Here is a 13,840-nt window from a genome sequence, read left to right on the forward strand (position 1 = left end):
AATATATTTCAAAGAATGTGTGTGTGTTAAATTGGTTAAATTTTTTGCAAGCAGTGTAACAAAAACCTCAAAAGAAGAGAGCCATTATTTGAGCAAATGTGAAAATGTGCGTTTTTTGCTTACTTATATCTAAAAAACAAATTAACATTTAACAATAAATTTACATTTAAACCAAAGTTTAATTCATTGGCTATCCGTGCTATATAAATTTAAAAAAATCCGTGCAGGCATTTAAGAGGAATAAGCAATGAAAATGAGATACTAAACTAAACCCAACCCAAATCCTGGGACGGTATACTAAATTCTTCCCTTTACTTGAATTGAATACTTAACACGCAATCCAGGATCCGCGAACTGGATTTCAAAATATTCAAATATTTTGTTATAAGGATTATTGATATCTTTAAATACGATACATGTTCAAAATATATCGCGAACCTAGTTCGTGTATAATATACATATATCGAACGTGTTGCAGTCCTCTATTGGTTAAGTTATCGAACTTTTCTAAAAGTTTAGTCTTGTATTGCGGCAATAATAAAAAATTAGGCAGGCTCAGAGTAATAAATTTTTATAACGGTCGTGTTTTAAGTACTATAGAGGAATCATATCGCAAGAAATGTCGATTGTAAATATTATCAAGAGAGCATCAAATCGTATTTTAGGGGTTGATAAATCCATTGAAAAAATCGATATTTATGAGGACAACGAGGTTTTGTTTTGCAAAAATAATGTCTGCATACACCCACCAATTTCTATACGCCAGGAATCCGAATTGATTCATTATCCAGGTTATTTGACTGTTACATCTAAAACTTTCGTTGATCAATTTAATAAAGCAAGTCGTTCGACATTGTTACTCACGTGGATCCCCAATTCGTCATTGTGTAAATCGAAGTCAGAAGAAAATAAATTCTATCAAAACTTACAATGCGATATATTTGATATGAATGGAACCCAACCAATAGACGATATAGCTATTCCAAATGGATTTAGAAATGAAACAATTATTAAGAACGAAGAGAAAAGTGAAATAGATGGCTCTAATGTTGATATACAAGAGCTTAAAAATGAGTTACAGCCTCTCCTAGGGGAGCAGTTTAATTCAATTCGTGATATTAATGCTTTACTGAATAGAAGTCACATTACATCAGTTAATATAACAATTTCCAACCCACATATTGAAAACATCAATGTAAAGGATTCAATAAACAGTGTTGTAACCGATATAAATAAGTTATATCTCAATAGTGAATATTATATTTCCGATGATATTGATTTTTATAATGCGACTTCGAGTATATTGCCGGTAAAACACAAGCCAAAGTCATATGTAGAATATTCAGTTACTCGTAAAAAAACAAATTGTCGGAGATTTTCAGTCGATCTGAGTCAAATGCGTTCATTGCGCTTGTTTTTCAATGACGATAATTGTACTTCAGGGCAACTGGTAATTTCGTCTAGAGAGTCGCAGTATAAAATACTTCACTTTCATCATGGTGGTTTGGATCATTTAGCGCAGGTAATATCTCTTTTTTTTACCAGGAATTTTCCGATATTGACGCACGTTAATACTATCGTAAGTGCTTAACACATTTCCTTTCTCGTTCGGTATACGCATTGTGCTGGGATATAGCACCTCTGATTTCATTGGGGGTGTAAAATGGGTATGTATTGGTAGAGAAGGCTCTCCAGAAAAAAAGGGTAAATTTTAGAATAGCATCCCCGGATTTCGGGGTTAAAATGGGTATGTATGGATAGAAGAGGTCCTCCAGATTAAGAAAAAATATATATATAGTTGTCGTTAATTTAAGGTTTTTGAGATATTTGCATTTAAAGTTTAAAAATTTAGCTATTTAAAATGCGTGTTTCTCCCATTTATAATGAATTTTATGGTTATATTTTTAACTTTTATATTCACTAACACTTCACTAATTCGTTTCTAACCATTTATTTTATATTTAATAGTGCAAAAATAACTTTTATTCAACATTTGCTGTTTGTTCATTTATTTTTGTTCATACAATAACAAAAGGGTTGCATTCTAACTAACAATCAGTGCTACCTTACGTTCATATTTTACAGAAGCACCAAAAGAAATACAGAAAACAAATAATACCTCAATGACAGGAAATATATAACATTAGTTTTCCGCATAGAATTCCTTTCTGCATTGGAGGCCTTCGGCCGCGCTTCAAAAAAATAACACTCGGTCGGACCAACACCTGGACGTGCTCAGTTTTTTTGCGTTGAATTCCTTTTTGTGTTGGCGGCCTTCGGCTGCGCTTCAAAAAAATAACCCTCGGTCGGACCAACACCTGGACGTGCTCAGTTTGTGTAAAATTTAGAATAGCTCAGTTGTTTTGCGTTGAACTCCTTTTTGTGTTGGCGGCCTTCGGCTGGACTTGCTCAGTTTGGGTAAAATTTAAAATAGCATCCCCAGATTTCGGGGATAAAATGGGTATCACTGGAAAGGTGACGCTCTCGGATCAAGAAAAAAATATATATATAATTGCCGCAGGCTTATAGTTTTAAAGATGTTTGCATTTAAGGTTTCTGTATATTCATTTTTTTTAATATTTATTGAATATAAAGCTTTATTTTAATTATTTTGTTTACGTTAAATTTTTTATAAAAGAAAAAAAGTTGCAGAATGGAGTTCTACGCGAAAGAACTCTGAACACCCAGGTGCTGGATCGGCCAGGATTATTTTTTTGAAGCGCGGCGCGGATGCAGTGAATTTAAAAGGTCATAAAAAAAAACTGGCACATACGAACGCCAAACCCTTTCAGGGTTTTACTATACTGACCTAGTACCATCACCCTGACTTGGAATTTTTCACCCCCCAGACAATAATCCCAAAAATGTTCCACAGTGTAATTTAATTTACCAGCGGGTTGAGTTCTCAATGCCTTATTGAGATGAGTACTATCAGCACTGAGTTACAATCAGAGAAGATGGTTGTACTACATACATGTCTTCCGGTATTTATAGAAGTACAAAGGAATTTTAAATACCTTAACATCGAAATATTAATAAAGAAAGATAATAACAAACAGAAACGTATGATAAAAGAGAGATGCGAAATAGAAAGCTTAGATAAAACAGTATTGCCAGATCAGAACTAACATTATTAGAAAATAAACCTAAAGCTAACGTAAATAGTCCTAAACATCCTGCCCGGTCGAGTCGGTCGACCCGAAATCTTCCTTCTGAAGCAACAGACGTTGTTCCTGAACGGCTCGTTTCATGTATCCTCTAGCGGTTCTCAACGTGACATTGCGGACCACTTCATCAGCTCCGGGATGTACTGTTGTCACTCGACCCAGGCACCAAGAGGACGATATCATCCACCCTTATATTCCTCGTGCGCCGAAGCCATTTGTTTCGTCTCTGCAGAATGGTAAGATACTATCCTCCCAAACTACCTTTTGTATTTGAGGTGTCCGTTGCCAATGCTTCAGTCGGTTGCTAGGGATATGTTTGATATCTGGTTCAGGGACCAGGCTCAGGAAATCACCAGGCGTTAATGCAAGTTTCTCTTCAGAATCGTCGTAAAGTGACGTAATAGGACGAGAGTTGAGACAGGCTTCTATTCTTACAGCCAGCGTCTGTAGCTGACTATACCACATGACCTGCGCACCTACGCAGCGTTTCAAATGGTGCTTAGCGGTCACTGCATGTGTACAAACGAATTAGTGAAGTGCTAGTGGATATAAAAGTGAAAAATATAAGTGTATTATTAATTTTAAATCGAAAAAATACGTAATTCAAATAGCGGTAATTTTCAACTTTAAACGCAAATATCTCGAAAACTGTTGGTTTCCTGCGACTATATTTATATATTCTTGATCTGTAGAACCTCCTCTATCCGACTATAACAATTTTATTTCCGAAATCCTGTTACGGTATTCTAAAGCCGACCCCTTTTATTTGTAACTTTTATATCCACTAACACTTCACTAATTCGTTTCTTACCATTTATTTTATATTAAGTAGTGCAAATATAAATTTTATTCAATATTATTTCTTTCGTTCACACAATAACAAAAGGGTTGCATTCTAACTAATAATCAGTGTTACTTTACAGAAGAACCAAAAGAAATAAAGAAAACAAATAATACTCCAATAACAGAAAATAAATAACACATTAGTTTTTCGCATAGAATTCCTTTCTGCATTGGAGGCCTTCGGCCGCGCTTCAAAATAATAACCCTGGTCGGACCAACATCTAGACGTGCCCAGTTTTTTTCGCGTTGAACTCCTTTTTACGGGCTTCAAAAAAAATTACCCTTACCGTTCCAACATCGGGATTTGTCAAGATAATGAAGATTCTGAAAGATAATGAATTTTGTATTGACGGCATAATCATTGTTTTTTCTTATTTTCATCCCATTACAAAATCTGGTGACACTAATATTTTGCTTGTTTGCAACCATTTTCTTTTTATATAAATAAATTGATTTCAACTAAAGTTAAATGTGGAATTAAATTTATTTTTACACTATTTAATAAAAAATAAATGGTAAAAAACGAATAAGTGAAGTGTTAGTTCATATAAAAGTAAGAAATATAAGTGTAAAATCATTATAAATCGGAGAAACACGCATTTTAAATAGTTGAGTTTTTGAGTATTAAATGTAAATATCTCAAAAACCATAAGTCAGCGGCAACTATATATATATATATAGCAGACGTGTTGGCAAAGGCAGGAGCTTTCCTCAATGAATCCAAGGCGGAGCTAATACCAAGCCCGCTAGGATCGATAAAAGGAGAGATCAATAGACAATTTCAGCAAATTGCAAACAACAGGTGGAAAAACATTACAAAATTCGTCATAACTAAACAATTATGGCCAACATATGACAGGAAAAGAACCAATGACTTATTAAATAGGTCAAGAAAAAGTATTTACAGAATAACAGCTACCACAACAGGGCACTGGCCATTTGGGGAACATGCGTCCAAAATGGGATTGCCTTACAACGACATCTGCCGTGGCTGCGGAGTAGCAGGGAACAAGGAAACAATCTTCCACTTTCTCTGCGAATGCCCAGCTCTAGCACAGATCCGACACAAAACACTCGGAATCCACCAAGCACCAAACCTTGAATGGATTTCCACCAAAAGCATATCGGACATAAGTAGTTTCATCGAAACCTCAAAATGGTTTGAGAGAGAAGGTGAAACGTAATAGCAGATACAGGAGGTTCTACGAACAGTGCATCAAAATGGCACATCAAGTGCTAAATGAGCCCGATAGGGCTGCACTCCTACCTACCTACCATATATATATTTTTTTTCTTCCATTTTAATCTATTCTATATCCCAGCCCAATGCACTTAATGATAGTTATAACGTATTTACCCTTAAAAACTAACTTTAATTCAATTTTAACTTTCGTTGAAATCCAAAACAACATAAGTGTTACCATAATTTTTAAACGAAAATGTATATAAATAAGAAAGATGACTTAGGCACTATTCCGATCACTTTGGCGGTTAGAGACTGAAAGCAAATTTTGGTATAAATGGGGTATGTGCCGATAGCTTCTCCAGAGAAGGTTAATGCTAAGACTTACACTTTTTGAAATATTCGCGTTTATAAATTCATTATATATATTTATACGTATAAACTCAAAAATGTATATAAATAACACATGGTATTTCACTATGTTTAACTAAATTTGTTGACTTTGTATATTGAAGTACAAACTTTAAAGTTGTGAAACATTGAAATGAGTTCATTTCACTTGTATTTTGTTATTTTTTAGCTAAATTTATTAATTTCAAAATCACTTACAACAAGACCTAGCCAGCGTAGCCGCTGTCTTTTAATTCGCTGAACTATGTCGCTGTCGTCGTATATCTCGTACAGCTCATCGTTCCATCGAATGCGGTATTCGCCGTGGCCAACGCGCAAAGGACCATAAATCTTTCGCAGAACTTTTCTCTCGAAAACTCGCAACGTCGACTCATTCGTTGTTGACACCGTCCAAGACTCTGCACCATATAGCAGGACACGAATTATGAGTGACTTATAGAGTTTGGTTTTTGTTTGTCGAGAGAGGACTTTGCTTCTCAATCCGTACCATTTATTTAGCGCGATAAATCAATAACTAAATGCACCGGAAAGGTAAAAGTTAACCGCCGCATCGAATGACAAGGTTTTATAGAGGCCGGGGTAAAATTGGACGATAGGACAATAACTCTTTAACGCTCTTGCTACACCGCGATAAAATGTCTACAAATTACTTACTTGTACATCTTCTTCTTTACTGGCGTAGACACCGCTTACGCGATTATAGCCGAGTTAACAACAGCGCGCCAGTCGCGGTGGCGCCAATTGAATATTCCAAGCGAAGTCAGGTCCTTCTCCACTTGGTCCTTCCAACGGAGTGGAGGTCTTCCTCTTCCTCTGCTTCCCCCGGCGGGTAATGCGTCGAATACTTTCAGAGCTGGAGTGTTTTCGTCCATCCGGGCAGCAAGACCTAGCCAGCGTTGCCGCTGTCTTTTCATTCGCTGAAGTCGTCGTATATCTCGTACAGCTCATCGTTCCATCGAATGCGATATTCGCTGTGGCCAATGCGCAAAAGACCATAAATCTTTCGCAGAACCTTTCTTTCGAAAACTCGTAACGTCGACTCATCGGTTGTTGTTATCGTCCAAGCCTCTGCACCATATAGCAGGACGGGAATTATGAGCGACTTATAGAGTTTAGTTTTTGTTCGTCGAGAGAGGACTTTGCTTCTCAATTGCCTACTCAGTCCGAAGTAGCACCTATTGGCAAGAGCAATCCTGCGTTGGATTTCCAGACTGACATTGTTGGTGGTGTTAAATAGACGAAATTATCTACAAATTCAAAGTTATGACTGTCAACAGTGACGTGAGAGCCAAGTCGCGAGTGCGACGACTGTTTGTTTGATGACAGGAGATATTTCGTCTTGCCATCGTTCACTGCCAGACCCATTTTCTGTGCATCCTTGTCCAGTCTGGAGAAAGCAGAACTAACGGCGCGGATGTTGAGGCCGATGATATCGATGATGGTATCGAACGGCTCGGAGAAGTCCTTCCCGATCATGACGGAGCTTTTGGCGTTGCTCAACGTCAGTTTACACCGCCGTGTTAGTTTTGCTTAACTCTCTCATAGCTGAAAATGTTAGAGTGTTCACAATGATGAGAAAAACCAGCGTTGCCATATCTTAAAAACCAAGTATGAGGGATTTGTCAGCGACAGTGTTTTCTTTGTTTGTACTTTCGCGTCATTCTTTTTTCCTTTATTAACTATCAAAAAATTCTTTCCAACGTTTTTATACTCTTGAAACCAGTTGCTACAGAGTATTATAGTTTTGTTCACCTAACGGTTGTACGTATCACCTAAAAGTAATCAAGATATATACAGTAGCGGACAATGAAATCCGGACAACTAAAAAATGATGGTTTTTCCTTATTATTTTAGTGGAATGTTTACATTTTTTATTTTAAAACAAATATATATTTAATACCTCAGTATTAAGCGTAGAAAAAGTCAGTTAGGCTGTTCACGGTAAGGTGGTTATCGGGTTATGTGCTTATTAGATTAAAAATAACCTCTATGCTCCGTGAGCACCCTATGTTATGTGGTTATTTGCTTATTTTTACACAAACAGCTGTTCATTGTTTATAATTTTAGTTCAATGAAATTCCTACTTATAAAATGCCTAAACAAAGTTTAAAAAGCAAAATAATCGATTTTAAAATAAGTTCTGCAATTCAGGAAATGGACTTTATTGAAGGTATGTGCTTATTAAATAATCCGAATTTTAAGGGTTCAAAAAATTCTTTGTATAAAATTTGCAGACATCTTGCGCCCTGAAGAGTGTCATAATGCAATGGATGAAGTACTAGATGAACTGCTATAGGACATAACTTTAATCATCTGTAGTAGACGGGGAGATGAACTACATGTTCCAAAATCTATTCATTGGCGAGAAAATGTTCTGTGTTGCTTTGACGATGGAAGATTTTTACAAATGCTGCGCGTCAGCAAATGACAATTCGCTCATCTAGAAATATTTTCTAATGATATGAACTTTACTAATTCAAGTTTACAAATACCTGTAGATTTGCAACTCGCAATCGTATTGCTCCGATTAGGTTCATCGGGTGAAAGTGCTTCTATACGTAAAATCGCTACAACTTTTGGTGTGGGAGATGGAGGTACATTGACCAATATCACCAAAAGAGTTTTTTCGGAAATTTTGAATAAACTACCCCAATTCATTCATTGGCCTGGACCGGCAGAGCGCCGGGAACTTGTTTTCCAAACATTCTGCGAATTACCATATTGCATTGGTTACATTGACGGTAGCGAGATTAAACTGGCCGAAAAGCCGAATAAAAATCATGAGGTGTATTTTTCTCGGCAACGAATATACTCTATCAAATTGCAAGTCGTATGTGACCATAAGTTACGCATATTACATGCAGAAGTGGGCAATCCCGGAAGCTACCACGATTCTAAAGTGTTTAGGAAATCTCATATTGGAAGAAACACAACTAGCTTATTTAGTGGAGAAGAGTGGATTGCAGGGGATTCTGCGTATAAGTTGACAAAACATTTAATAACACCATACTGAAGCAATTCTTCTTTAGCAGACTCTGAAAGACAAGCTAAATTCAACAAAATACATAGCCAGTATCGTGTTAGAGTCGAAAATTGTTTCGGTATTCTTAAAGAAAAGTTTTGTAGTTTGAAACAAATGCGGATAAAAATAAAAGACCGTGAAAGTCAAACATTTTTTAATAAATGGGTACTTGTCTGCTGTGTCCTGCACAACATACTCTTGGAAGGACGAGATTCTTCACACTTTGAAAGGCAAAGTGTCGAAGCCCATGGATGCCAATATGATGGAGATGCTATTGTTGCACCTACCCCCGAACTAAAAAAACAAGCACTATACAATTTAATTTTTCAATAAAAATTCATATTTTTGTTTTAATAACAAGTAAGAAAGGTATTTGTTTGTTAATTGGTTGTTTATATTATTATTTTTATACTTCATTTCATTTTCTAATTTCCTTATTCTTTCATTCTGCTCCAACTCCATTTTTTTGAGTTCGAAATCGTTTTCGATCTTCTTCTTTTCATTTTCAAGTTTGTTTGCTTCAACTTGCTTCATCCAATTGAATTTTTCTATTTCAAATTGAAGCTGTTTTTCCCGAAAGCTCATTCTTTCAGCTTCTAATGTTGCCAGTTTGTCAATGGCAGTGTTTTGATGTTTGGCCTTAATTTTTTTTACAAACGGGCTGGCCGCAGATGAGCCAGATGCCAATAGCGATGTGTCATTTTCTTCCTCCGCTTCGGGTTCGGGCTCTTCCAAATCATGCACAACATTTTCAATAGAGTCTAGTTCCATTGCAGAGGAACTCATTACCACCACCTCAGCTTCCCTCTCCGTAGCAAAAATGTCCGCTAATTGTTTGTAATGCGGACAACTTTTAAGCACTTTACCTGTAATAAAGCAAATCAATTTAATTCCAAAGTTGATATTAAAATATATATAAAATCTACCCATCACAGTCAGCTCCACATCGCCATCCTCTACTCCAGCGCCCGTGGAATTTAGCCAGTGTTCTGCCGATTTCATTTGGCTTTTTAAATAGCGAATCTTACATTTTAAGATGTTCCACGTTGCTTCAATTTTTGTCACTGCAAGCAACTTACTATAGTAAATTTTCGCTGTTGGTTTCTGAAATTAAAGGAGATGTGATTAAATTAAAATACATAAATAACTAATGTGTCGAAAACTAACCTCGACGTTTCGGTGATCCTGCATATAGGACAGCACGGCTTTGATTTCGGCTTCCGTCCATTTTTTCACCTCCGTTTCTCGCCGGCGCTTTCGTATTTCTGTAGACACTAAAACTATAGTATAAATAAATGACAAAATTGTATATTTGTTTTGCACTTTATCTTTTTACTTACTTTGATGATTTTTGTTGATTTTCGTTGATTTTTGCAGATTTTTGATTAATGTTGATGCTTTTGGATGCTTTTTATTCTGATTTTAATTTGCTGATTGTAAACAAAAAACAGCTGTTAATAGCAGATTTTCCAATAAGAAAATCTAAATGGAAATGCCATTCGCTTAGTTTTATTTATTTTTTGTGCTGCCATTTAGTAAAATTGCAACGACTTTCTAACACTGGAAATAAGCAAATAACCACATAATCTGTAAACAAGGGCCTAGGTTGGTCAACTTTGGTTATTTTGTCATACCGCATTTTGTTGTTGTTCACTTAATCACATAACCACATAACCCGATAACCAGCTTATCGTGAACAGCCTAAGTGTAGTGGATTGCACTTATAAAAATTTTTTTATTCATTTTAGATATTGTATCATTTTGGTAACTAGCAATATAAACAGTGATAATTTTTTTTTATTTATAGTACATTAGAGAAATTATTTTATAGTTTTAGTTAAATGAAATATTAATTTATACAACAGCACTCTTTTTAGTATTTTGTCAAACGTCCTTTGCTTTTTACAACGGCTTTTATATGCTCGGGCATTGAATTTATGAGGTTTTTTTATTGTAACCCCTCCAATACCGTTATACCACGCTTCTTCGAGAATTCCATTCTGCTAAATTCTTTGGTCTCCTCTGTGCTACCTGAGCCTTCATTATAAAGCCAAGGTTTTCAATAGGATTGAGATCCGGACTGTTACCTGGCCACTACAAAGTCGAGACCCCGATTTTTGATAATTCTTCACCTTAAAGAAAGAAAAAAGGATAAGTATAAAATTTGTAAGTAAAATTATAGCAATAAACTCTGGTTGTACAAAAAATGGATACTTACTATTTTGGCACTATGGCAGGGCGCAGAGTCATCCTGAAAAATAAGGACATCCGCTCATGAAAAGTGGTTTTTCATTGTAGGTATTAAATTGGTTTCAAGTATCTCCTGATACTTATTCCCATTGACGGTTCCTTCTATTCGCGCTAGTTGCTCAAGGCCATAGTAGGAAAAGCAACCCTAGACCATTCGGCTGCCTCCCTGCTTAACAGTTTTTGAACACATTCGTCCTCCAACCGCTTACCAGTTTTCCTTCCCACGTAGGACAACCGTCGCTGCAAAAAATGTTAAATTTGGACTCATCTGAAAAGATTACATTTCGCCAATCAAGCTGAGTCCAATTTTGATGTTCTTTTGCTCATCGTAAACGGTTTTGACGCATTTTTGAAGTTAAAAGTGGTTTTTTGACGGCCCGACGAGCGTTCAAACCAACCTCTTGAAGCCTTCGACGAACATTTCTTGCGTTAATTTCCATACCGACATCTTCGAATAACTCCACTTTAATGTCCTCAGCAGTTTTGAAGCGATCCCTCCAGAATGTATCACCCGATCTTCCCTAGAACTTGTCTTCTTCTTTGCTCCAGAGGCAGTTTTTCTTTTAAGAGACCTGGTTTTATCGGCATCTTTTTAGAAATTCTCCGATAAAAGACTTGCTGAAGCAAACTCTATCACTAATTGCCCGAATGGTAAGATTTTTTTTCGGAAAATCAAAATATTACTTTTCTGCAATTCGCACATTTTTTTTTTTTAATTTGGCATATTTAAGCTTTAACCAAGCACGAGCACGAAATAAGCTTTGAAACTATTGAAAAGTAAAACTAAAAGTTTTTATAAAATGTAAACAGAGCACTAATTTATGTGAAAGAATAAACCTTTCCGCAAAAAATTACACTTGTTGGTTACAATCGTGCTTTAAATACAAACCGACGGGTTGTAAATATAATACTCGTATTATATATGTATATATGATATGGAGGACAAGAAAAGTTGAAATCCGGTTGACTATCTGTCTGTCCGTCCGTTCGTCCGTGCAAGCTGTAACTTGAGTAAAAATTGAGATATCTCGAAGAAACTTGGTATGGTTCGTAGATGGGTGTAATCGGACCACTGCCACGCAAACAAATCGCCATTAACCGAAAGCATATGTATAAAGCAATATATTAAGATATAAAGCTGTAATTTGGTACAGGGGTTCGCAGTAAGAGGGGGCACTTCTGGTCAAAATTTTTTGAGTAAGTATATCATACCAACCTAATTCGCCCAGCACGAATACTAAAAAAATTCCTACCGGTAGTGTGAAAATGGATGAAATCGCATGACAACTCCGCTCACTCACCATATCTTCTTCTTAATTGGCGTAGACACCGCTTACGCGATTATAGCCGAGTTAACAACAGCGCGCCAGTCGTTTCTTCTTTTCGCTACGTGGCGCCAATTGGATATTCCAAGCGAAGCCAGGTCCTTCTCCACTTGGTCCTTCCAACGGAGTGGAGGTCTTCCTCTTCCTCTGCTTCCCCGGCGGGTACTGCGTCGAATACTTTCAGAGATGGAGTGTTTTCGTCCATCCGGGCAGCAAGACCTAGCCAGCGTTGCCGCTGTCTTTTCATTCGCTGAACTATGTCAATGTCGTCGTATATCTCGTACAGCTCATCGTTCCATCGAATGCGATATTCGCTGTGGCCAATGCGCAAAGGACCATAAATCTTTCGCAGAACCTTTCTTTCGAGAACTCGTAACGTCGACTCATCGGTTGTTGTCATCGTCCAAGCCTCTGCACTTATAGAGTTTAGTTTTTGTTCGTCGAGAGAGGACTTTGCTTCTTAATTGCTTACTCAGTCCGAAGTAGCACCTGTTGGCAAGAGCAATCCTGCGTTGGATTTCCAGACTGACATTGTTGGTGGTGTTAAATAGACGAAATTATCTACAACTTCAAAGTTATGACTGTCAACAGTGACGTGAGAGCCAAGTCGCGAGTGCGACGACTGTTTGTTTGATGACAGGAGATATTTCGTCTTGCCATCGTTCACTGCCAGACCCATTTTCTGTGCATCCTTGTCCAGTCTGGAGAAAGCAGAACTAACGGTGCGGATGTTGAGGCCGATGATATCGATGATGGTATCGAACGGCTCGGAGAAGTCCTTCCCGATCATGACGGAGCTTTTGGTGTTGCTCAACGTCAGTTTACACAGCCGTGTTAGTTTTGCGGGGATACCAAATTCAGTCATCGCGCCATAAAGGCAGCTCCTTTTCGTGCTGTCGAAAGCAGCTTTGAAATCGACGAAGAGGTGGTGTGTGTCGATTCTCCTTTCACGGGTTTTTTCCAAGGTTTGGCGCATGGTGAATATATGGTCGGTTGTTGATTTGCCAGGTCTAAAGCCACATTGATAAGGTCCAATCAGTTTGTTGACGGTAGGTTTTAATCTTTCACACAATACGCTCGATAGAACCTTATATGCGATGTTGAGGAGGCTTATGCCCCTGTAGTTGGCGCATATTGTGGGATCTCCTTTTTTATAGACTGGGCAGAGCACACTTAAATTCCAATCGTTGGGCATGCTTTCGTCCGACCATATTTTTCAAAGAAGCTGATGCATGCTCCTTATCAGTTCTTCCCCGCCGTGTTTGAATAGCTTGGCCGGTAATCCATCGGCCCCCGCCGCTTTGTTGTTCTTCAGGCGGGTAATTGCTATTCGAACTTCTTCATGGTCGGGCGATGGAACGTCTGCTCCATCGTCATCGATTAGGGAATCGGGTTCGCCTTCTCCTGGCGTTGTACTTTCACAGCCATTCAGCAGGCTGGAGAAGTGTTCCCTCCATAATTTAAGTATGCTCTGGGCATCGGTCACTAGATCACAACAAGAGTATGCTCCGGTCTTGAAACCTTCTGTAAGCCGCCGCATTTTTTCGTAGAATTTTCGAGCATTACCCCTGTCGGCCAGCTCATCAAGCTCTTCGTACTCACGCATTTCAGTCTCTTTCTGTCTGCAAATGGGTCTCGC

At 37.6% G+C, this 13,840-nt stretch overlaps 1 protein-coding gene across 1 annotated transcript in view; it reads left to right on the plus strand.

Moving 5' to 3' along the window:
• Positions 1–469: 469 nt before the first annotated feature.
• LOC126764841 (TBC1 domain family member 16) overlaps positions 470–13,840 on the plus strand; it is a 42,050-nt gene continuing 28,679 nt past the window's right edge. The window contains exon 1 of the mRNA XM_050482423.1: positions 470–1,522. Within this exon, the coding sequence (XP_050338380.1) occupies positions 620–1,522 (903 nt within the window). The 5' untranslated portion in view covers positions 470–619. The remainder of the gene's footprint in view (positions 1,523–13,840) is intronic.

This window comes from Bactrocera neohumeralis, unplaced genomic scaffold (genome assembly GCF_024586455.1).
Source record: "Bactrocera neohumeralis isolate Rockhampton unplaced genomic scaffold, APGP_CSIRO_Bneo_wtdbg2-racon-allhic-juicebox.fasta_v2 cluster10, whole genome shotgun sequence".
Taxonomy (NCBI): domain Eukaryota; kingdom Metazoa; phylum Arthropoda; class Insecta; order Diptera; family Tephritidae; genus Bactrocera; species Bactrocera neohumeralis.